The sequence below is a fragment of the Lipotes vexillifer genome, unplaced genomic scaffold, assembly GCF_000442215.2.
Source record: "Lipotes vexillifer unplaced genomic scaffold, Lipotes_vexillifer_v1.1 scaffold1586, whole genome shotgun sequence".
Lineage (NCBI taxonomy): Eukaryota > Metazoa > Chordata > Mammalia > Artiodactyla > Lipotidae > Lipotes > Lipotes vexillifer.
In genome coordinates this window covers 734,308-760,952 of record NW_006792103.1, presented here as the reverse complement: position 1 = coordinate 760,952, position 26,645 = coordinate 734,308, and the positions used below count along the sequence as shown (strand labels likewise).

Sequence of the window (26,645 nt, the reverse complement as noted above, 5' to 3'; positions counted from 1 at the left end):
TGTTTGAAGCCATTTTACCACATTGTTTCCTCTGCCTGTCATATTCTCTACACACAAGGCCAACATATTTCTGGTTTTTAACGTTCAACTCAAGGATTATTGCTTCTGTGAAGTCTTTCTTGAACTAATATCCATACTGCTGAGGTGGAAATAATAACACCATCCTTTGTGATTCCATTGTAGTCTATATATACATAAATCCTGTATATATGGCTTTCTCATAGCACCTATAATATTATTGAGATTACTTGTTAAACTCACACTAGAAAAAGCCCGTGAGGATGGGGGCCATTTTGTGTGTCCTGTTATTTCCAGCACCTAGAACAGTACCACACAGCATGTGCTTACTAAATGTGTTGAATGAATGTTCAAGTTTTAGTCCAAGTGTTACTTCTTTCATGAAGCTTTGTCTGGCCATCTATTTGAAGCAAATTTTATTTGACTTTATACCTTTGTAGAATATATTGTTAGAGTCATCCACATTATCACATAAACACAGCATGTTACCCACATACTTTAACTCCTCTGTGATACTGATAGCTTGTTTAGGGCATGTATTAGGTCTTTAGTATTTTCCATAATCTAGCACATTGCTGAACTCAAGATAAAAATTAAATACTTTTAGAATTATGTATTAAAAAGCTGAAAACAAGTTTTAAGCCTAAAATAAACTGAAGTACAAGTTATGATTAATTTGTTAATTTAATCTACCTGACTATATATAAATATACATATATGTGAATCTGGAGTTAGTTACCCAGTTATGGAAAAAATGCATATACACCTATGACATAAAAGTAATTATTTTATTTTTATCCATCTAATTGGAGCAGTTGCTGTTAAAAGTTGAATATACAACTATCTAAAATAAAAATGCCTGCAGATTTAACATTTTGTTAATATAGGAAGAGAATGAAAAATTATAAAATAAGTAAAAAACAGTAAAAGATTTCTAAGGCAAGTTAGATAAATGAAAAATAACAAAGAAAAGCAGTAGAAGAGACAGACCTGCATGTCTTCTCCTTGTGAAGTCCACTTCTTCTGTGATCACATCATGTAATGGACAGACATAGACAAAGGAGATGGATGTGAGTGGATGTACTCAAAAGGTAAAAAGTGACACTGAAGGAAAGGGCCTCAAATCATTTTGAGAAAAGATCCTGTGCACAGATGTAGGGAAGATATAATCATATACATACCATATTAAAAGAAAAAAAATATGGAAGAACTGATGGTGAACTGGTTAAGCCACTATGGGTTAGCAGGATCAGAAAAATAAAGTTAGTGTAGAAATAAAGAGGATTCAAAAGTTTACAATTATTTATGGACAGCCAATCCTGAACAGTGATGCTGAAGAAAGATACCATTAGTAAAAACAACATTACTTGTATGACCATATTGTTTAAGACATTACTGAGTCCATTCAAGATCTGTGAAAATGCTTTTAGAACTTTTACTTATCATTGAAAGGAAAGAACTTAATTGAATCATCTTAAAAAGAGCAATTAAAAATAGCTTGATCAGACTTCTGTGCCTTTTAAGTTTCCTAAATTGATGAGTACATACATGAAAATAAGTGTGACCATTAGGCCAATAATTCATTGAATTACTTCAGTACAGCAAAATATTATAGAGAGTAACAAATATAATAAAACTCATTATAAAAAAGAGTAGCTGAAAAATATGGCTTCAGTTAAATATTAAAGATTCAAGTTAATCTTCAATTTAGACAAATTTTCTTTGATCATATTCCCTTATGAGGCTTACTTATTCAGAAAATTCTTACAGACACCACGTAACAGATCACTGATGTTTCCATTTAAATTTGCCCATCCAAGTCCAACATCTACTATAACAGATACAGCACATATTTTGGAAACACTTCTTTACCCATTGGTAGTGGAGAAGTTCAGAAGACATTTTATACAGTGATTAAGCAGGAAATGTCTGCTAAACTGAGCATTCTAAGAAAACTTTTTTCCAAAAGATATTAATGAGTTAGTATTAGTATGACTGATACAGATAAACAATATAACACAAAACCAAAATGTCCTGTTTTAATTGCCTTCTTAGCTTCAAATTAGGTATTACAAAGTTCTTAATTCAAAACACCACATTCATTTCTGCAATACTTGTATCATAGTTTCTGAGCGATTTATAGAAAAACATGTTATACCAAAATATATTTGGAATATTGATATATTGAAATGATAACTCTTGAGAGAAATCTTTCCAATAACAAATTTATCTTTTTCTCTGAATAGTGAGAAAATGAAAATTTTCCACTAGGAAAGAAGGGCTGAGATATCCAAAACTTTTTTTCTAAGAGAAAAGAGAAATCCTATTATAGAGAACTGAAAAAAAATGACCATTTTGAAACTTAACAATGTCATTTTGATTATTATGTGAGCACACCTTTGACCTGTTCAAAATTAGACAGTAAATCTCATCACGATTATATTACAAACTAGACTTTGTCAATAGGATCGACCACTAGAAAAGTATTATCCTCCTGAAATGTACTCCTACATTAACATGCTATATGCCATATTTTCTTTTGCATCCCCAGTCCACCCATTTCTCAAAGAAGATAAAATAGAAAAATCTGAGCTATATTAATATCATAGGTTAATGCTGAATTGTATCATATTTTGCATTATTTTTTATAGGCAAAATTTCCCTATATACACATTTACCACACTACTAACGAAGTTTCCACACATGCTAAATTGAAATTGGTATGAATTGGATGAAATAACTGCTTAAGTATATTCTACCTCTAAGAAAACATTTTATTTTTTTGCAGAAAACTTAAAAACAACATAAATAAATATCATTTCACTACGTATTTTCCTGTACCTTGACTATTTTATAATGGCACTGAGGCAATATTTTTCATGTTGTATGGATTCAAAACATTCAAATTTCTTTCCAACCCATTTATTAATTTATTATAGAGAATAACTGAAGCACATAGAGTTCAAGTGACTTACCCAAGGTCATAAAACAAGTTCAATGGCAGAACCAGAAATAGAACAGAGGTCTCCTGACTACCAGGTCAAATTTCTTTCTACTAGATGCTATATGACCCAATAAAAACATGTGAAATTAAAAGTCTAGTAAGGGGAACAAATCTTTTTATGTTGATACCTGAACTGGACATTTTATTACACAGTATTAATTAGAACGTTTTTAAAAGAGGTACATGGTACAACTATGCAAGTAATTCACCAATACTTTTTACTCTTGTGAGGAATATGTAACTTAGCACCAACAATTTAATTGTTTTTAGAAAATAATACAAAATTTATATTTTAGAAAAGGATGAAAATGAAGATTCTGACCAGGATCTCACTATTATGAAAATGCCCATTAAATCATTTTTCCATCACTATGTGAATATGATCCATTAACAAATAGATCATAATTAATCTTACATTAAAAAAATCACTTAACTTTAATTAGCAGATAGAATACTACTTTAAATCATAAAACTTCAATGTATAACTTTTAATTATACCAAATATATTAAAAAAATTTTTGACTTTCCTTTCTTCTTCGTGGTTAGTTTTTAATATATACTATTTGTATTAAAACAGCCACATTTAAAAAGAGAAACTATATCCTTTAAATAGCTAAGTCTTATTTAAATGGCAATAAACTATAAAAACTTATTTCATATATATTATTGTAATGAATTTCAGACTTCAGTGAACCTTGAAGGAGGTAAGAGTACCCCCTTCACTCTTCCTATCTCCCTAATTTTCCTTTAATCGTTACTTTGCCACAGTCAAACATTCTACTTTCAGTGCTGTTAATGGCAGTTCTAATGAGAAATCTTTCCAACACTTCATTTAACCAATAACCAGTTAGAGTGATTAAAGATAGTAAAAGTATACCCTCTCTTAGGTGTCTATTACTGTCACAACTATGGCTGTTATCTTCGTTTCAGATATAGAAAATATAAAAACTTTGTAATAAGAGTGTACAGTATTTGGGGGAGGTTCATTACATCACATGAGCTAACAAAAGAGAAATAAAATATTTTCATATACTATACTAAAAGACATTAATAAAATATAATGAATAATGCATAAATATCATTTATGGTAATTATTTTGGAAAAATATTCTTAAATTTAAAGTATCATCAATGTGCAAACTGTAAAAAGAATGGTCCTTAATCAAGCAAAGTAGTAATTATACACACACACACACACACACACACACACACACACACACACACTAAACCTGTCTGTATTGGTCCTTAAAGTTATAAAAATCTACTGAAGATAAACAGATATATAATAAAATACTCATTTTCATTAAATTATATGGTGTAAAAGTTAAGTTTATGAGGATGAATATAATAGCATCTTTTATGTAAAATTTTGTGCAAACCAAAATTTTCCTTGCCAATATAGTGTATTAACTACCATTATATTTCAAATGAACACATCTCAAGTTCAAACAGAAATAATCTGTAATCAACTTAATTTAAAAAGGCATAGACATGAGGCCTGTTTATGTATAAATGCAGTTTTTAACAAGGGTATATGATATCTATTTGAAAATCTGTTGACTAACAGCAGACATAATATTAGTTCTATTATCAGATTTAATTGTACTTGAGTAAATATCAATATATATTGTATAGAAAGAAGTATTCTCTTAGAAAGATTCCAGACAATGAAACAGAAGCCTCAAGACTTTAAGTGTATATTAGAACTTGCACGTAATTAAAAGTTAATCATAATTATGAGGGCTTCTTAAAGGTCATAGGAGGCTTAGAATGTTTCCTTTGAGAGAAGGCAAGATACCTTTCAAAATAAAGCCTAAAAAAGCATCTACTTAGTAGGCGCCTCAATGATACAAAGGTCAGGACAGACCTAGAACATAAAAACAAAATATTTACCAAAGTTTACAGATTTCAAACTAAAACTTCTCCACTGTGACAAAAATCTTGTTGAAAAATTCCTCAATCTAAGTTATTTGAATTTATTTTCTAAACTAATTATTACTTTCCATAATTTTGCCAACAACCATAAAATTATTGAACATTTACAAAAGCATCTACCTACCTATTGAAATGAGCAAAGTACAACCTTTTAAAATATTAAGCTATTTTTAAAGCTAACAAAAATGTTTCTTTTTTAAATGTTTTGTTTCCTAGTTCTAGCTGTACCAGTTTTTTTCTGATTCTATCCTTAGAGTCTGACATGTAATGCAATTTTAAATGCAGAAGAAAGACATACTTAGAGTATTTATTGAGGGTGTTTAAAATAATTGATTTTCAAACTATAGGATGCTATATCATAAAAAAGAAAGTCACTTAAGTACAGGCTTGGCCTTATAAACTTATCTGTATGTTTAGAGGAAACTGAACTAACTTTAAATGAGCAACTAAATTCATAAATCATTAAATCTCACTTTATTCCAGGAGAACATCCTTGTTAACAAACAATGCTGTATTTACATCTGGGGGTGTTAGTAGTACTTAATGCCAAAATTCCGTCAGTTGATTTGTGTTCTATAAGATATTTACTTAGCTTGTTTTACATCACTTTCTTCTGCCAAAAATAAAGTACATTCATTCTATAGCAATCCAGAAATAATCAGAAATTACCAACCTGCTAATGTTGACCAAGAACACAACCTCGATTATTTTTACCAGATTAGATGAATTAGACTAGCATCTAATTTGAAGACTAAATTAGAACATTGAGTTAGACTGAAATAAATTGCTTCTACTTTTAAAAAAATGTCAAATTATTCAATAATGAAAGGAAGCAAAAGTTCATAACACCAAAATAGTCAAGAAAAAATTTAAATATAAAATTCACCCACAAAATACACTTTTGAATATTTACTTTTCCTGATGATAAATTTTATAAAGCATAATTCCAAAGGTTGAACTAAGTAAAAAAAAATCCCTACCTTCATCATAGTTACAAATACATAAAGAATACAATATGGAAATGTCCATGTTGGAAAAAATTAAAGGTTAATACATTAAATGATAACAATGCTAAAACTAGGGGCTTATGCACACAAAAGCAAGTAGTAAAACACAACTTGTTACTTTGAATATTTTCAATTTCAAAAATACTGTATAATCATACAGTAACCCAGCAAAGTATTTCATTGCCCTCACTTTTCCAGAAAAACACAAGGATTTATTTTCCAGATAAGATACAGGAAGGTAAGTAGCATTGTCATGATTCAGGATATTTAGAGAAAAAGTAGCTAAGTCAATTCTAGATTTTCCTAGATATAGCATACCTTCTACTTATAAAATGACAAATCAAGGTGGGCAACCTTTTTATGAATAGTATCAAGTAATCATCAAACATATCAGAAATCATTTATAATTACATCTCAAAGTAGATTCTGAACTATTTAAGTCCAAGACTTTTTTATTTTGGAGAAACTAAGGAACTATATCAGTTCTAAAACATTCATTTAGTCTAACTGAAGTTAGCTTTCTCACCATACTACTTTTGAGTTTAAGTAAAATATGAGATAAAATATTTTATGTAAAAATATGCTCTTTTCCCAGATACTGTCCTAATTACTAGAACAGATAAACTCACAAAGCGAAAATAATAAATTTCAACAGATTAAACTTTGTTTTCAATGTTTAATAACATTGCATTACTGTAGGCCATAGTATTCTCATCTAGAATCAGATTGCTCATTGAGAAAATAAACAACAGATTTTCCATGCTCATATGTCCTTGATTTGCATTAAGAATGTTTTGTTAACTTTACAGCCTAAACAAAATCTAATCCACATTCTAAATGAGGAAGACATTTAGTGATTTACTCTGAACATCATCCATAAAATCTGGGTTTTAAAATCATTTGTAGAATTCTTATATTGTATGATCACATCAAAAATACTAATATGATAAACATCATTCTCTTTCCCAGGGATTTTCATCTACATTGCTGTCAGTTAAGTTAGAAATATTGAAAAAAAAATCACCCATTTTGCTCATAATTCTCTCAGAACAGCCTAGTTCAGAGATGTATTTTTCTTAAAAGAAGCAGATACTAATGCATATTACTTAAAGTTCATCTAAGTATTTGTTAACCCATTTTCTAGTCTATATAATGCCATTTAGTCCTCCAGTTCCATAGTCTTATATTTAAAATAAAAATTTCAAGTGATACTTTGTTAGTATACATCCTTAAAATGGCAAAATTCCCAGGTATTGTTCTTGCATAGATTTTCATAAAACACCAAAAGGAAAAGATAACGATATATGCTATTGATACATAGCTAACTTTGCATCTTGGGTTTGGGTTCGAGTCCTTACAAACTTTTTCTAATGCCACAAGTTTACTACAATAATCCTCTGATGAAGAATCCTTGACTATTAATGGAAGATGATCTCAGATTTTAGTGAATAAAAGTTATGTTTTAAACCCTGATTACAATTACTATATTATTAATATGGTAGATGTATCTAAATATAAAACAAAGAATGAATCCAAACATGTCTTCTGTAAAGCCCAGGCTCATAAACATGTTATTGAAATGCAATTAGCCCCACCTGATATCCCACTATTTTCCTCCCATTCTATCACTCCAAAGTTTCAATAATTAAAAATATTCTCAACATATCCTACCTCACTTTTAGAAACAAACAAATAAAAATATTTATGAACACTAAAATTTAACACAGCATATGGCCTTAGCATATTGCATACTTACGACATTTAGGATTTGAATTTCCAGGAATTTCCCAGTATATAGGAAAATGCATAACTGCCAAGATTGAAAATCTATAAGCAATTTAAACCATGACATTAAGGCATTCTAATTACATTAATTTTCCTCTACTGCACACATAGTTTATACTCAGTTAGAAGGCTTAAGTGATTAAAAAAATGCAATATATGAGAATACACAAATTAATAATATCTAAAGGAAATTTTAAAAAATTTTGTTTGTGAGATTTAAAAATATGTTTAGCCAAATATTGCATTCTTTCATGATTTTAATAGTCAATGTAATTTATTTACCATAGATATATATGGCCACAAACATATTCATGTAATCAGAAATGATGGCATACATGACAAATAAATAATAATTTATGACCAAGGATAACCTACATCACACAACATAGCAAGGAGACACTTTGAGAGTAATAGTTTTTGTTGTATAAATCATAACATAAAACTCATTTTATACTTTGTTTACTTTTTAAAATCCTCTGAAATATATTAAGCTAATTATTATTTTCCAAATAAGCTAAGTGATTCTTAATTGACGATTTGAAAAAACAGGTAAGATATTTTTCTTACAACTGCATGAATATATTTAAATTTGCAATGTGAATTCCAGTTTATTTATTTATTTATTTATTTTCAGTATGTAACTGTTTCACTAAAAGAGAATTCACAGATTAAGCCATTTGCACTATGGCATTTTTCCTTGCTCTCCAGACTTATGTAACATAATACTTTTTCTCAAAACATCCTATTATCCTTAATAGCACTATCACAATTATAATAACTAAATCTTTAGTTATAATTATTTTTAACTTACATATTTTTGCCAGAATGTAAGCTCTACGAGGGCAATTGCGGCATCGTTCTTGTCTACCGCAGTAACTCAGTGCCTACCATAATGCCTGGCATACTACAGGATAGCAATGAATACTTGTTAATAAATCAGTTTAATTTATATATTGACATATTTTAAACTACATGTTTCAGAGATTTAACATGAACCAAGTTACCACATAAAAATACATGAACCCTATTACTATAAACTCAGCCATTTAATGATGATAGTGTTATTAAAAAATCCATCTGTATTCTAAAATTTTGAATGAAATTTTCATTGTACTCTCATCCAATTACTGATTAAAAGTAGTACTGATTATTCAGTTGATTGGTTATCTCTGCATTTTGCTTCTCTTCCTTTTACTCCTGGTTCAAGTTTTTGTCCTCTGCTTAATTAATCTTATCTCCCCAAAAAAGAGAAGAAAGAGAGAGAAAATAAAATCACTTCATTTCAATTTATTGGTAGAAGTAATGGTTTGAAGAGGCTCTTTATTGAATTAGAATACTATGCTATCATTCCATCTTGGTTTTGTTGTAATATTTTTAGCTCCAGAATTTGTAAATAAATCATTACCAATTGGTAAGATATCTCGATAGCATTTGCAATTAAAAATAAGGAATAGCCTATGAAGACAAACTTTAAAAAAAATTATATTGAGCTTTCTATAGTACTTTTTTAGGGACGTAAGCACCACTCATGAGGGTAGTTTAATTTCGATCAAAATAACCAAATATATAAGTTAAGTTATCATTTGTGCTTAAGTGAGGCATTTTTTTCCTAAAGAAATAATCTTAATAATAATATAATTGTTATTTTCCCAAAAATATGTGTAATTAGTTTTCTAAACAAATCTTGAAATAAAGTTTTCACCACTCTAATCTAAACAGACTCTACGCAGTCTAAAGTTCACACCAAAGTGAGAAAAATGAGGTACAACAAGCACACACATTTAAAAAGCATGAAATGCAACGCTTATCGCCTCATGCTTTCAAGGGCTTTCCAAATCCTGACAAACCTGGCTCAGATTGGTGTTTCTTTTGCGGCAATGGTTTGTCATCACTTAATGTACCATTCACCTTTTTCTGCTGGTCTTCCCATGTAACTTCTAGTATAAATCAAAAAAAATAATCAGAGCTTGTCAGAAACATTAGATAATTTGTGTAATAAGAGCCTAAAGTTACTTCAGGGATCTAATTATTTTTTAATATTTTTCCCCTAAATTCTCCCATAAGCTTTCAGTAGTATGTAGTTAATGTTTTAAATATAGAAATGTGACACTTAAAATTATTTTATAGATTTCAAAATCCAAAGCATTTAAGTTTACTTCCAGGAAATTCTAAAATCTATTTGCAATAAAAGAATTTTTGAAGATAAGAAGAAAATGATGATTTAAATGATTTGTCAAATAAAGTTTTCTTCTTAGTTGATATTAAATAATTTTATTTTAGAAATAAACATTTTGCTAAACATTATTTTAATGTGGTGAAATGAAATGTTTATATGGAACTAAAATGCAGAGATTTTCATATATATCAAGAGAAAATCTGTAACATTTTAATATATGATAAGATGGCTATTTATTTTACTACCATATTTAGTACTTTCATTAAACAACAGAAAAATGTATGTGCTATGGGATATTATTTCAATAAAAAATATTAACAGTTTGGTATCACTGAATATGAGTCACCTGGCTTATCTAAAATCATTTGGAGTTATCTGTAGCATAATATAATATTCATTCATTCAACAAATATATATTCAGCACCTACTATAACCCAGGCATGTCTAGGCACTGGGGATACAACAGCAAAAAAAGAAAAAAGACAAAAACTTATGCTCTCATAAAATTTATATTCTAGTGGGAGAAATAAATTATAAACAAGATAAATGAGTAAGATATTTTGTGACAGATATTGATAAGTACTAAGTAGACAAACATGAAGTAGGTAGGAAGTAAATAAAATGTGCAGGGTGTGATGAAAATTTGAATAGACTAGTCATGGAAATCCTCATTAAGAAGGAAGGTTTTGAGTGAAAAACTTAAGGAAGTAAGGGAGTTACCCTATGGTTATTTAGGGAGGGCATTACAGGTAGAAGAACAGCACATGCAAATGTCCTGAGGTGGGAGCATGTCTGACATGTTCTAGGAAAGCATGAAGGTCTCTGTGGCTGGAGCAGAGTGAACAAAAGGGAAAGTCATAGAAGACGAGGTTAAAGAGGGAATGGAATGGAAAGTGGAGGGAGTACAGATCATGTAGGTTCTTGGAGGTCATGTATCAAAAGACTCACTGGTCACCATTTGATCTTAATCTCATAGTAGCATTCATAAACACTTAAGTATACACTTGCTTTTCTTTTTACTCACATGTTTCTAAAGCAGTAAGTCAAGTAGACAGTTACTATCTATGTACATTTTAATCCTCAGGAAGTTTCACCATGCCATAAACAATTCTCTGGTACTTATTCACCTTTGGCCATAAATAGTGAAATACTAACCTATTTTATAATATTAAGCTAAGCAAAACATAAATAGGAAGATAAAAATCACTATCAAAAATGAAAAAAGTATGCTATAATGCAACATCAAATATGGATGATTTTGGATACACCACTTTGATTACTTATACTGCTAGAAATGACGGCATTAAGTGTAAGGGTTTTTCAGTTCCTATAACTGAAATAAATGTTATTAATAAAGGACATTTGTTCTGGTCCAACATAAATCAGTTACTGCAAGGAAACAAACTTCTTGCTTTGGGAGTTAAATTTACACTTTGGTGTGTATTTGACCCCTGATTTCCTAATTGGTAAATAATCTGATAAAGATGCAATATAGTTTTCCCAAGTGGTAAACAATCTGGATAAAGATGCTATATTTGAATCAACTGCTAGTGGAAAGAAAAATCTTAAAACCTTTAAAGAATATACAAATCTTCTGGCAAATTCCAAGACTAGTTTATCCCTCTTTAGCTAAAAGAACAAAGGAATCATCTGCTCCTTAACCAAAGTTACCCTGTAGTAACACAAAAACAACAGACTAATTTCCCCATGTTGAGGAAAATAATAAACTCATTTGTAATACAGTATTTCTTGATTTTGAATAACCTGCACTTTGGGTTATCTATCAATATATAATATTTAAGATTTCACAAGAAATAAAGGGTTGTTCCTAAAATAAAATTTTCTAAAATCCTATATACTTGTCATTTAAAAAGTTGTTTCACCTATCACCATTTGATAAAGTTTGTGATGTTCCAAAAAAGAAGGACACTCTACCTTCTGAAGTAAAACTGAGTGTATAGAAGTAGAAATGGCTTGTTTTGAAAATGGTTCAGCCTTTCTATATACCAGTAGAAAGCATCTTCTGAAGTGTGGAGGAAAATACCTTAACGTATAACAGGGTTAATTTTTAAACACTTTCTCTGAATTGACAAACATTTTAGTCGAAGAAAATCTATTATATGGCAGTAACAACAACAGAAGAAACCTCATAACCATCCATTTAAAAATAGCAGGCAATATAACAATGAAAGAAGACCTAGATCAAGGCTATCAGTGACGTAAGGGAGGTAACAGATAAATTACTGGGCTGAGGAGGCTTTTAGGAACATTTCTGCCATTAACCAGCGGTATAACCTTAGACAAATGCCACAGTCCCTCTGCCTCTAATTTGTTACATTTGAGGTAAGAAAGCTGGTCTTGAAATTTCTAAAGTTATTTCCAGCTCTAAAATTAGAGTTGCTCTGGCTTCTTATCACTGATTAGTCAGGTTTTATGGGAGAGAACCTATACCAGAGATGGTAAAATTAAGACACTGAGTCTAGAAGATTTTCCAGAAGTTCTAAATGTGTCTATTATCAAATCCTATGTTGAAACCCAAGTGTCTATTTTAAAACAGAATTAAAGTCATAAAAAGAACAGAACTGACTACCAACTCATTAATTCATCACCCAAAAAACAATGCTAAGAACAGCTCATACCTAGCCCTATTTGAATTTATAGGTCATATAATTAAAATGAAATATTTAATGTAATTAAAAGCAAACTAGTTTATGTCAGGAAAATGCTCAAATTGTTTGAAAAGTGTTTTAGTTACACTAAAGAAAAAAATAGCAAAAAAGCTCTAAGTATGCAGCACCTTAAAGATAGTCTTTTCTATTAAAGGACTATTACGGTAATTTAAAAAATAAAAGTCTTCTTAATGTTAAATAATAAAGATCTTAAAATTAAAATTTAAGTACAAAGTGGTAGCCCATGATATTGTGCATCTACTACCAAAGAGTAAAAGTGAAAAATGCATAATGTAATTTAATTGTAAGTATGACTTTGAAAGAATATGTCACATTGCTCAGATGCAAACTAGAAATCCATTCAAGTACAGAAAACATTTTGTTCTAGGGGGATAACTGCATCAAGTAAATAGTTGCGAATTTAATTTGTAGATAGGGAAGCTTAAAAATTGATTTAATAACTATTAGATAATTTGAAGAAACAATTTACTCATGAAGACTTAACTATGAGGTTAAGTGATACTTTAAAAACCCACATTTCTACAAACTAACTGTATTCCAGCTAGTTTTCATCACACGATGTAGCCAATCCTATATCAAGACAATTTAAAGAGCACAAATTCCTATATTAAAAGATTATACTTGTATAATACTATGTGTTTCAATGTGCTTTCACATACAGCTCATATTTGATCCTATAAAACACAGAAAGGACCTTCTATAAGGTGGTTTCTACAGGTAAGAAAACAAAGAGCTGATTAATAAGGATAAGAACTAAATAGGTGTCTTGGTTCACAAACAATTTCACATGCGTTATCTCATTTGATTCTCAAAAAACATATTGGGAATAAAAGAGATATGATAAGATTTCCTTTTCTCAGATAAACTAACTTGGGTTAAGGGCCTAGAGTCACAAAGTTGTTCCCTAGAAAAGGCAGGCCCTGAGCCAAGGTTCCAAAACCTGTGCTCTTTCTGTAGTACCATATCACCTTCCTAAGATTATGTTATTTTCAACAAACAGAAGATGGCCTTAGGTTTGTATTTAGGAAGCCACAATGACATGTTTTGAAAAATGGCTGAAGTTTGCAGAAATGTATGAGGTGGAAGAGGTTCTCTCCTAAATCTGATTAGTCAATTGAGGCTTCAGAAGTCTAGAAGAAATAAAATGAGCAAAAGGGGAAGAAAAGAAAAATAAGGAGGAATGGTTTCCAGGAAGGAAAGGAAAGATTAGGAAAAAAAATTAGAAAATACTTGTTTATAAGTTAAGTGATAGAGTCCATCATATGATTGACTACTGAAATAACCTAAATAGTCATATGTCCTCAGTCTCTTCTCTTTCAAATCCATTGTGTTCATTGTCACCAAGTTATTATTATTATAAGACAGATGTAATTGAATAAAACATATGATAAATTCCTTGCTATTTTAAAGTATCCCTGAATCTCTCCTATTTTAATTTTTGTCAAATTGTCATTTATCTAAGTTGGCAGGGAATGCTGTACTTAGGAAATATCTACCAATGCCACTATAAAATCCATTCCTTTTAGATATCAAATTTGCATGTCAAATTTGGAAATTAAGACATGGTATTGGTATTCTCCTCACTCTAGAAGCATTCATGAGAATACAGAGAGGCAACAAAACAAAACCTGTCCACACCCTGTTACCCTAAATGCTATCTAATTCCTTGAATGCTTACAGAAGCAAGCATCCATTATAAAGACTGTCAAAATTATTTTATTATTTTTGGTTCCTTTGTAACCTGTATTTTTCCCCTTCTTCTTCCCATCCTTCCTTCCTTTATTCCTTTCTTTCCTATTTATAATGTTATATACATATGAAATAATGTAGGCAACTATACACTGAGACTCAAAGGAACAAAATATTTTTCCTTCCATCTCATTGTATATCTTTAGGGACTTGACTTGTGAAGGCAGTATATTAGGGTTTAGTTTATAATCCCACAGCAAATGGCTCACTAACAGACAATAGTAGGTTATACCTGTTAAGTTTCCAAAACCAAACCAAACAAACAATAACAACATGAGCAATAAATTAAAAACAAAACGATTTAAGACTTTACAATTTATTAGCCACGTCTTCAAAACACTTAGCTTCTGTTAAAAATCCTTACAGGATAGTTTATTATACAGAAGACATAACTGAGGTTCAGGGAAATTAAAAGCTTTGCCAGAGAACATATGCTCAATAGTAGAACTGAGTTTAAGATGCAATTTATTAACTTCCAATGGAGTTCTCTAAACATTATGAAAAGTCCAAATGGTTTAAACAATTTTGACTTATGCTAAATATTTGCATGTTGAGTTTTACATGTGGATTGAAATGTACAAATGTTGGGCAATATGCAACAATTCATGCTGCAATCCAGTTGATTTCTTTCCTCCTTGTACTGTTTCTTATGCAAGCTATGTGATCAAGAAGAGCATCAAGGTTACTATTTTCCTCAAAACTACTAAGTAATATGTATTGAATAATTGGTTCAGAGTGATGATCATAATCAGGTTTAGTTTCACTTTAAATCCAAAGTTTTCAGACTCTGTGCTGAAAATACAAAATTATAGCAAGAAATAATAGTACTTATTATGTGACAAGTATTGTTATAAGCAATTTAAATATACCAAATTATTTAAGAAAGTTAATTTATAGCATAGCTACATAGCAAGGAATGTTATTTAGAGTAGACAGGGGCTAGTTCAAGTCAGATTTTATCATTATCACCCTTCCAAGGTACCCAGTGCTCTTCCACATTTTCCAGCATCTCTCTCCCTACACCTGACTTTCTCCATTCACAGGCTCTAACTTGCTTCCTATGAAATTTGTGTGTAATAATAACTCGGGTCGGTCCCTAAGGAATATTTACATTCCAGTGCTCTGGAAAGCCTACCCTTTATATTATTAAAATAATTAAGCCATTAAAGAATATCAGAATACTAAGTACTATCACAAGTAGTGGGAGAAATATTTGGGGCTGAAAAAATGCCCATAACCCCTCAAAACTTACCTCTTCTATACGTATCACAATCTTAAGAGACTGTATGTAAGTGACATGTTATAAAATAATTTTACCAACTATGTTTCATTTGTTATCATTATATTATTACTGTTTTATTTTTCCCTTGGGAGCTCCCCAAAGCAGGAGATATATCTTATTGATCATTGCACCCTCAATGACTACCTAGTACAACAAACTAAAAATAGCAGCTACCAGTTGAATTGAGCTAAACTGTTAACTAATATCTAAACTAAAACAAATGGTTGAAACACATGCAGGGAGAATGCCATTCATCTGAAAAGGCATGGTATATAAATGCACAAGATTGGGAGTCAAGACTAGAGGTCTGCTCCTATGTGGACTGAAGAAAGCTAATTGTCCTCTAGAATTCTACTCCTTTATCAGTAAAGAAAAGCTGTTTTATTAAAAGATTTATAAGGTTCCTTCCAAATCTAAGTCTTGATTCTAAATCTAGGAGCAAAGCTACAGAACACTGATAAATGTCTTGGCAAACTATAGGCAGATGGCTTGGGGCCAGATGGCTCTACAGAACAAATTGGCAGATCTCGATTTAGAAGTCAGAGGATGAACATAAAGTTTCCCATATATCTTTCACGTATTCTTGTTCCCCTAACCTCTCCTCTTTGTCTAGATTTCTATTTCCTTTCTTCCGTTTACAGACAAACTCTTTAAAAGGTGCCTATACCATCTCCATTTCTCTCCTCTTCCAAATCCACTGTAACTGGCCTTTTACCCCCTACAACTCCACCAAAACTACTCTTAATAAAGGTTAACACAATGACTTCCTATTTGCTAAATCTAGTGATCATTTCACAGTCTTGATAATTCTCTTCTGCTTCAAGCACTTTCTTTATTTCTATTCAGAGACACTACAATCCACGGTTTCCCCACTACATCTCCTCCTACTCTTGATGCTCCTCAGTCTTTCCCGCTTCATTGTTTCAACTTCTAAATGTTAGAATAGTTCAGTTCATAGTCCTTGGACCTCTTCTTTTAGCTACCTACACTTGTTCTCTCAGGGACACCAATGGGGCTCATGGTTTTAAGTCTCTCTTTGTAAGGATGAATCCTAAACTTATAACTACAGTCCAAATCTCTAACCTGAAATCCAGAACATATTTCAAACTTCCTGTTTGACATCCTATCCTACATGTCTAACAGCATCTCTAACTTATATCCAAACCTGAGCACCTGATATTCCCACCAAATCTATTAATAGAAACTCCAAATTTTCCAAATTACTGAGGCCCAAAACATGGATTTTATCATGGGATATCTCCTACCCTGTCAGTTAATTCTGTTGGTTCTATCTTTAATATCTATCCAGAATCCAACTACTCCTATCATTCTGGTCTAAGTCACCATCACCTCTTTCCTGGGTTATTGGGAATGCCTCCTAATAGTTCTCCTTGTTTCTAATCTTCATTCTTTTGGGTTATTCTGAATGTAACAATCAAACTGATCTTTTTAAAAAAGAAATGGTATTGTGTCACCTTAATCAAAATCTTCCTATTTCACTCATGGAGGTCAAGAAATAGATAAAAATGACAAATATGTAAATAGACATTGGGAGCTCAGTTAAATTTTTGTGGTTTTTTATGGAGAATATTCATTAATTATAATACGTGATATAATTTTATTTATTTTGCTATACTATTTTCACCTTTTCATAATAACCTAGCATATTTTAAGAATTTTATGCTTGGAGAGTTATTAATGAATAATTAACACTCCAAAGTAAGAAGAATTATAAAATTATTTTAGTGCTAAATCAATCTTAAATGTGACATTGTAGACATTATTTATAAAAGATGAAGACAGGGAAGAAAGAGTATATTGAAAACTAAAGGACATTTCAACTAAATTACTGAAGCACAACACTATGCATTTCTTAATTTGGCTCAATAACAAGGGAAATTGTTAGGATAAGAAGATATTTTAGAAGGCTGATTTTTTTTGATGTAACCATTTTAAAATGCTGACATTCTAAATCAACATGTCTAGCTATATTTGATTATCAATTACTGCAAAACATATACAGTCTTACTGTTTTTTGTTTTTTGTTTCTTCTTGTTTTATAGAGAGCTTTAATCTTTTTGAAAACAAAGTTAGGTCAAAATGCATACAATAGGCATTTTATGTAATGTAACTTTAGCTGGCTGTAATATCAGTCCTACTGTTTTTGACAGAACTTAGTTGTGGGGGATGACAGAATTGTCACTTATAATTATAGGAAAAACTAAATATAAGTATTAAAATCAATCATCTTTTTTAACTGCCTAGGCAATATAATAATGTATAAAACTGCAAATGTTAGTTTTAGTACTGTGAAAAATCTACAAATATCACAAATGTTTGTTTAATACTGTTGAACTCATAGTTAAGTTGATTTTCACTTTAAAATATTTTTAAATAGTTCAATTTTAAAATAATTTCTGGGTTGAAAAATATGCATGTTGTGTTTTTCTGAATGCATAATATCATAATATCTAAATGCATAATGTCCTCAGAATCTTACTCCTTATGACCAACAAAGCAAAACTTTTTAATGCCATACATTTCAATAGAATAGGGTTGTAACAGGATCCAATAATAAGGTAAGTACTTCAGAAACAAATTTTGTATTCAGAAATGTATTTAAAAAAGAGCATACACTTTAAATATTGGATAACTTAAATTGGGACTATACTTGTATTTATACTTATTTAAGAAAGCATATTCATGCACATTACAAATGTCAAAACAGAGTGTCTAATATATAGAAAGGCACTCTTAACTTCATATTAGACTTGCCTTTTTTCCCATTATTAGGTGGGCTTGGTGTTTCTCCCTCATTGTCTTTATAACATTGAAAATAAACAACAGTGATTAATAATTAAGGTCATTAACAACTCAAATAAAAACTAAGCACACCACAAAAGATGACATCACACAGCAGAGAAACAAACCCATGCACTAACATGACACCACACATTAATGAACAGAAGAGCAAAGTATACCCTTCCTAGCCCATAAGAAAAGTAATAAAAACAAAAATAAAATGAGGAATAACGAGTCATTTTATAATAAGTTAGGAAGATTGTAGTTATGGTTTTATTCTAAGAACTAATGTAATTTATCAACTTCATTTTGAGAATTATGCATAGGCGACAAACTGGCTCAATAAATGGGCTTCTTTATCTTAATAAAGTTAAAAATAAATAAAAGTGATATTAATTACTGCTGAAGTCCCCAAACTAATGATATACTTAACAATGACTTTACTGCAAAAGCCAATTCGTGAACAGTATGAAAGCCTTTTGGTATTCGTATGGACTAGTTTCAGATAAATAGGAATGGGCAAGCAGGGAAACATTAACTACACAGCTAAATTAAAATGAAATTCATTCTTACAGTATTCCCTAAAAATGTTATTCCTATAGCACTTCAGGAAAATGGAAGATGTGTGACATTCTAGTAGTTAGTACACGATATGTTCAGAACAGAGATAGTTATACTTTCTTATTGATATAAATATGCGTCTAAACTTGGCTTTGTTTTCATTACCAGATGTACTCTGATGATTTTTCTCACCTTTATGACTTTAAAAATAGCTCCTAAAAATTTTGCAATTGCAGTTTAAGAGGTTTTCTGTCTTAAACCACAAACAGTACTGCAAGAATGCATCCATGAAAATACATCTTATGCACAATATACATAATAACACTGCTTTCACACAATGGTAAAGGAGAGAACAAAAGGCACATAAAGTACATGCTACCATTCATGAATACAATATTTTCAGAAATATTCTGACAAAGAAAGTGGCAAAAATTATGGTATGTAAACATAATAGGGGCTTAAAAACACCAAAATGAAGTGTCTTCATTCCATTTAGAAGGAGGACTCTTTGGGGAGAAATTAGGATTGTCAATAAATAGCACAATACTGAGCTGGGTTGAAGATGAAGCTACAGTTAATTGTTCTTAATTTAGAAAAAAGTTTATGGATAAATTATAATAGTTTTTAAAAGTTTCAAGAACTAAAATTTTGTAAATTATATTCTGCTCTATATTTACTTGTAATTTACCTCTATAAAATCAAAATTGTTGAGAGAAGAGACTAGAACTTCAATGAACCTACACTCAGTGAAATACAGTGTTTTAGTAGGTACCCAAAAAACATTTTTGAGTAAATATATGAACTGAATGTAAGGCTGGGGTAAAGGATAAGTATAAATCTTAGTGAGAGGCATTGTCTATAACTTCAGTTTGATTTAAACAATAAGGAGAATGTTCAAACGGGTAAATTAAATACCCTGATAATTTACCTAGCTAGCTCATGTAGTATCTTTCCACTAATAAATTTAAGTAATTATTTTAAAATTAGTACTGAACAATCTGTTCTTTATTCTGTATTTATAAATTTGGAGCCTAAAGTCTTACGTGAAATAGAAAAGTCATACTTCTAAAACATTCGATTATTTATTTTGGACACACAGTCAGACAGACCTGCCTTGACCTCTTCACCCTGCTTTTCTCCCCCTTGCTCTTCCACATGCCCAGTTACTTCATTAACTTCTGTATGTGCAAAAGTAAAAGTAAAGAAAAGGATAAAACTCTTAAGTAAAACAAAACAACAAATTTCAAATTATTCATGATATGAGTGATAATAAGGAGACAAATAGATTATTTTTAATGAGTTTCTGACATGTTATGAAAGCACATAAGTATACTGTTAATAAATTATCTTACTGTCTCCTTTTATGATAACTTTGATTTATAAAAGAAATTGTGGCCCATAAGTATTTGTAATATGTAATAACTGTAAGACAGGCAAAATACTTCATCTATAAACTTGATATACTCTTAGAAAAATAATACTATATAACTTTTCTTCTAGAGAAACAAAAAATAATATTATAAACTCGTTTTTATTTTTATAAAATGCCAGTACATCAAAGTTAGGGGTAAATTAAAAATAATAATGCCTTACGGTTGTTTAGTACATTGTACTTTCATTATATTGTTTCTATTTTCTCTGACTCTCAGACAAAAAGAAGATGATTAATACTGTCAAGACCAACATATATAAGGTTTTAAATTAATTAACAGACTAAAATATATCCCAGGTCAAAAGGAATTAAATTAGAACTTGTTCATTTTTCAGCTATTGAACAGGATCAGAAAATAAACATATCATTTCTTTGATTCTAAAACAGTGTCACTAAATTATAAAGTCTGACAACTTTTTAAGAGATAATCCAAACATAATTCAATATAGACCATTAATCCATAGTCAATTTTGGGTTATACCTTTAACTTCAGTTAGAAGTTGAAGACTCCTAAAGGAGATATTATATACTGCCTTTAAAGCTAAAGAAAAGATACAATCATGTATCCGCTGGAGTCTTCATATCAATATTTATGAAAACACTGCTAAAATCATTCATACTTTTAAGCAAAACAAAACAACCAAAACTCCCCAAATCCTTTTATTTCATACTGGAAAGAATTAGAGAGGTTTTTGACTCTCTTCTCTTTTATTTATAAAAATGGAAAAGTCACAATTAGAGACATTATAGGAAAACTGTGGTTTTTATAGATTCTATAGGGCAAAACCAGACAGAAAATAGAATGTTTGTTGACAAGCCCATGAAAAACTTCCCTGACCTTCAATATCAGCTGTTTTTTAAAATATCAGCTTTAATGTCAGTTTTTTTAGTATATTTATTATTACAAAGAATGGAACAACTCATATCTCAATGGACTATTGCTATAGAAGATATTAAAACTGAATTTAGAAAAAATTATGGCATGAATTATGTTTCTGACTTCATATTCCAACAAATGATTCCAAAACTCTATCTTTAAAAATTGTGGGGAGAGGAGACAAAAGATTCTGTATGTATTACAGAACTTTCCTCATGGAAAGTACTTTTAAAATTATACACTCCCATTTTTATGTAAATAATTGACAACTATAGAAGTGCTAATATCTTTTTATCAGGCTGTATAACAGACCATTAGTCACGATAGCACTGAGTTGTTTACAATTATAGTTCACAGTACATAGTAAATAAAAAGGACCACAAAATAGGAGTTGATAAATCATTCAGCTACAACTAACAAGATCACAACTTATTCTAAGTTATGTAAGGCAATAAAAGTACTGCTGCTCAAATGCAATGCACTTAAAAATGTGTTACAAATATGAATTTTAATATAAACATATATAGAATTACAAGATTATTTTAATGGTACTTTTTACACTATTTGAAGTAGCTTTTCAATTTGTAAATAAATATTTCATGCATTCATTCAACAAATCTTTATTGAGGGCCTATAATGTGCCAGGCATTATTCTATGTGCTGGAGATTCATCAGTAAATAAAACAGTTAACAATTCTTCAAAGTTACAAAGTCAATTGCAGAATTCTATAATCAGCAGAGGAATTTTTACTGTCCGGGTAAATGTATGACACTCCATATATCATGACTCAATATTTTCTCTTGAGTCATAATGTAGCACTGACAATCAAACTGTACATATTTAACTTTGTTACACTATAAACAGTCTTGCTACAACATGAAAAATGATGCAGGAAATACAAAGCACAATCACTACCTAATGCAATAACTTTCTTTTCTAGAAAGCCAAATTTAGTAATTGAAAGATCATCATAAATACAAAATGAAATATATGATGATAAATATAACTAGACTGGGTGTACATCCTCAATGACATAAACACAGACTGCAATTGATATCTTTGGTTAAAGTCTTACACAAAACATCAAATTCTATTTAAAAAGCAAATTTTTAAAAAAAGAAAATTTTACCTTGTGATTTAAAAGAAGTTAAATTCTTTGCATTCTTACTTGATTGAATCAAAAAATTTAACTCCCTTGTATATTTTCCAAGTAAGACAAAAGTCAAATACTTTACGGAATCATAAAACAAAGTAATTTTACTGTAATAAAGGTCTATACAGTGGAGGGACATCAATTGCAGTTGGGTTTATTTTTGCTCACATAACCCCTAAAAAGGCTGTCAGCACAAAACAAACCCTCCTTTATGTACAGACCTTCATAAGGTTCTATCTCCTTGACTCCATTGTCTAGGAAAAACAAAATAACAAAACAAAAAAGGGAACCAAAGCACAGGGGTTAAAAACAACAGAAATTTCCAAAGGCACAGAATGTATCATCTATTAAAGAAAAGTTAAATGGTGACTTAAATGTGTTTGTTGGTTTGTTTGTTTTGGTAAAGCACATCCAGTTACCAAATAAAGGGACCATTTTAAAAAATGACATTAAAAATTATTATATTTTATCATCCATGCTTTTAGAGGCCCTTTATCCAAGAATTTACAGATGTCTGGGGAGTACGTTCATCTGTGTGTAAGCAAATAGTGCTTCTTATGCAAAAATTTGAAAGTATTAAAAATATCAGTACAACATGCATCTTTCTTGTATATTCATGATTACCTTTTTCTGGTACTCCAGTTTTGAGAAGGATCACCATTGCTGTGCATCAGCTAACCAGTCCTTTGCAGTGTGTGAAAATTGATTTGGCTAGTTACTAATAAACTTTATGTAACTATCAACAATTACATAAACTTAGTTGTAGCAAAGAAACATCACCCAACTGCTTACTTAAGAGCATTAAGTTTACTTCTTAAAATGCATTTATTAAAGTTTGAAAAATGTGCAAGAGCAATAACGATAGGTTATTTTTGCCTGCAAAGATTATAAAATTTAAATGCAAAATATATAATATTTATAAATATATTTATAAATATAACTACTAGCAAATGCAGCTAAGATATTCCACTGACAAAAGAAGAAAGCTAACACAAAGGTAGTAAAAAAGAATCTTGATTCACCTTAGCTTCCATGGGTATTTCCTATATGACACAAATAGAAATAAAACTTACTTCTCTCCAAAGTTCCCTTTGGTGGAAGTTGTGGGAGTTGACGGCCCCTTCGTCCTGCCACTGGAGTACTTGATGGGCTTGTTTGGACAGACCCAGTACGAGGGTGAGACCTACAAGATACATCATTAATATTCATTTTTCAATAGAATGAGTTAAAACACTTTTAACACATTTGGTTCATATGACAGCTGTATGGTGCAATTTTAAAGAGGTTTAGCTGCTGATTAAAAGGTTAGGAAAGTAGGACGAAATATGGATATTTGAATGATTATCTAAATAGCAAAAGATGTTTATACTTTTATGTAATATGCATACATACACAGATACATGCACACAAAACCCTACAGTAAAATCCATGGAATTATTAATGCAGATCAGTATTCTATCCATATGAAAGCAAGAAGAGAATTCTGCAGCTCACAAAAATGAAAGATAATGCTTACATTTCTTTCTACCAGATTTCAAATCCTTAACACTAACCTCCCTCCCTTGATCCTAAGAGATTATTGCTCAGGCTTATATTAGATATCCCTTTATTAGAAATTATCTCACAAGACTACAAATAAAACCCTGAACAATTCAAAATTCAGCTAAAGAAGATATTGGTTAATACATGATATTAGTATTGATAGAAAGAAACTAAAAATCTAGTTTTATTTATTGTCATTATGATGATTACTCCAAAAGTGATGTCTAATGGACACAAACAATTTCTCATTCTGTAGGAGAACATGATAGTCATGAGGTGCATTATGTGGGGATTTACCCAGGACTCCTGATAAATGAGAAATCACAAAACAAATGAGGTCAGGACAGTTAATAAACAAACTACAATGGTAGTCACACACTATTATATCCGCTGAATATAAATAGTGTGCTTACACTGAAAAGGTTAGTGTCGATTGTTATTAGTGATCAGCCAAGGATGATAGAAGAGACCACTTAGCTGCTGGGAAAGTAAAATGGTGTGCTGGTGGGGCAAAGGGGAAGTTAGTGTGATTGATTTATCTTTCACCTCGATAAGGCAGGTGAAGGAGGGGCAGATCTTCCAGTCATTAATGAAGGCATCGACCTCATGAGGTTTGTATCAGGACGTTCAGTGGATCGGGAGCGGGTGGCTGTCCGCTCTAGGAGAGGCCGTTGTTCTGTTGATCTGGATCTGTGATATGGCTGTCTATCTGCTGCTTCACAATCCCTGAAACGTTAGTCAAAAAGCAGCTGAGTTGATCTTTAGTGCCCTTCTGCTATTTTGTTATGATGCATCAAACTGATTTTGAAAAAGGTAATTGTTTAAAATTATTGAGTATGGAAAAAAATGTTCTCTTCCCCAATGTATTCTGAGTAAATTCTCACTACATAAGAACTTTTAAGGAACCAACATCTGCCTTTAATAGCAATTCCCAGTGAAGACAATAGGAGTTGCTCAGTTATAATCAAAACAAAACTGTTTTCCAAAATGAATTCTCTAAATGGAACATGTGAAATATGTGAAGTATTCTAATGTTTGAAAAGAATTCTTTGACTTTTCCTAACATTTTCAAAAGAGAAAAGAAAACAATAAAAGCACTAATTCTCAAGTCCCTAAGCCTGTTTATTATTATACCAACTAAGATATAAAATGGCTTTCAGCACAATCATCGTGTATTGATACACCTAAACATTCAAATGGCAGAATCAAAATGTTACGAGAAAGCTGTGCAACTTTGCAGTCTGTAGCCATATTTAAACATGGTCCACAAGAAAAATCACTGTATAGAAAAGGAGTTAATCAACCAATCTATGCCATTTATCTCAGTGCAGTTTAGCAATGCCAACCAACACAATTCAGGATGGGTATTAATTGACTGAAATAATAATGGTTCTGAAACAATGTGATTTCACACAATTTGACCACAAATAAATCTAACATCAAAACCTAATCCTTCTTGAAAGAAGCAGACTTAAATGAATAACCTATCAATACTAATTTTTGTATCCCTGGAGTCTAGAATAATGCTTTTACATCTAACATGTAATCAGTAAATGTCTCTTAACACCAGCCCCACTATCTATGGAACAACCCCCAAAACACTAGCTTTGGCTCTAGAACTCCAAAGTAACACATACTCCAAAGTATACTTCAAATGAAACTATTACCCCCGCACGTAGTTGTAACCACAGCAATGGAAATGTTTATATATTATAGACAGTAACGAAAGCAGTAGCCTCCCTCAAGATTAATGTATTAAGGACTTCCACTTTACCTATAAATTCTCTCAATCTTATTTTTGATAATGAAAAATGCAAGCAATTAAAGAAAAATAGAAAAGAAATGACACAATTTCCCAAATGTAAGTAATTATGTGGCATATTGGACCAGTAGGCATTAGATTAGATGACTTTAGGAACTGGATACTGGATTTACTCTATGTTACCTTGTGATTATCTTACACTTTCAATTCATAGGGTAACATATAAGGCAAATAATTTTTTAACTATGTTTAAGTCCATGTACTATAATATGATTGATTTCTTAAGAATTTAGTTTTTTTATAAGTTTATCCAGAATATGTGAAAAGAAGCTGAGATTAAATGTAAATACATATATAATATTCAATTACTAGTCAAAGAGAGAAATGAAAAGGCAACCTGATAGTGTAAGAAATCATAATTCTATTTTTGTTCCTGAAAAACTATTTTAGAGAGAACACTCCTCTTTAGAAATAAATATGCTCAGGACTTCCCTCATGGCACAATGGTTAAGAATCTGCCTGCCAATGTAGGGGATACAGGTTTGATCCCTGGGCCAGGAAGATCCCACATGCCGTGGAGCAAATAGGCCCATGCACCACAACTACTGAGCCTGAGCTCTAGAGCTCACGAGCCACAACTATTGAGCCCGCATGCCACAACTACTGAAGCCCACGTGCCTAGAGTTTGCGCAGTGCAACGAAGAGTAGCCCCTGCTAACTGCAACTAGAGAAAGCCCATGCACAGCAACAAAGACCCAATGCAGCCCAAAATAAATAAATAAATAAATTTATTTAAAAAAAAAAAAAGAGGGCTTCCCTGGTGGCACAGTGGTTGAGAGTCTGCCTGCCGATGCAGGGGACACGGGTTCG

At 30.9% G+C, this 26,645-nt stretch overlaps 1 protein-coding gene across 5 annotated transcripts in view; it reads right to left on the bottom strand.

The window, feature by feature from the left end:
* Positions 1-26,645, bottom strand: part of RIMS2 (regulating synaptic membrane exocytosis 2) — a 583,562-nt gene that overhangs the window by 175,988 nt on the left and 380,929 nt on the right. For 3 of the 5 annotated variants that reach the window (XM_007465316.1, XM_007465318.1, XM_007465319.1), the window contains 2 exons: positions 24,560-24,739; positions 23,545-23,654 (listed from right to left, as the gene is read on the bottom strand). In XM_007465316.1, the coding sequence (XP_007465378.1) occupies positions 23,545-23,654; positions 24,560-24,739 (290 nt within the window). Of the gene's footprint in view, positions 1-1,008; positions 1,051-23,544; positions 23,655-24,559; positions 24,740-26,645 lie in introns of all 5 variants that reach the window. The other 2 variants (XM_007465315.1, XM_007465317.1) reach the window with 1 other exon arrangement.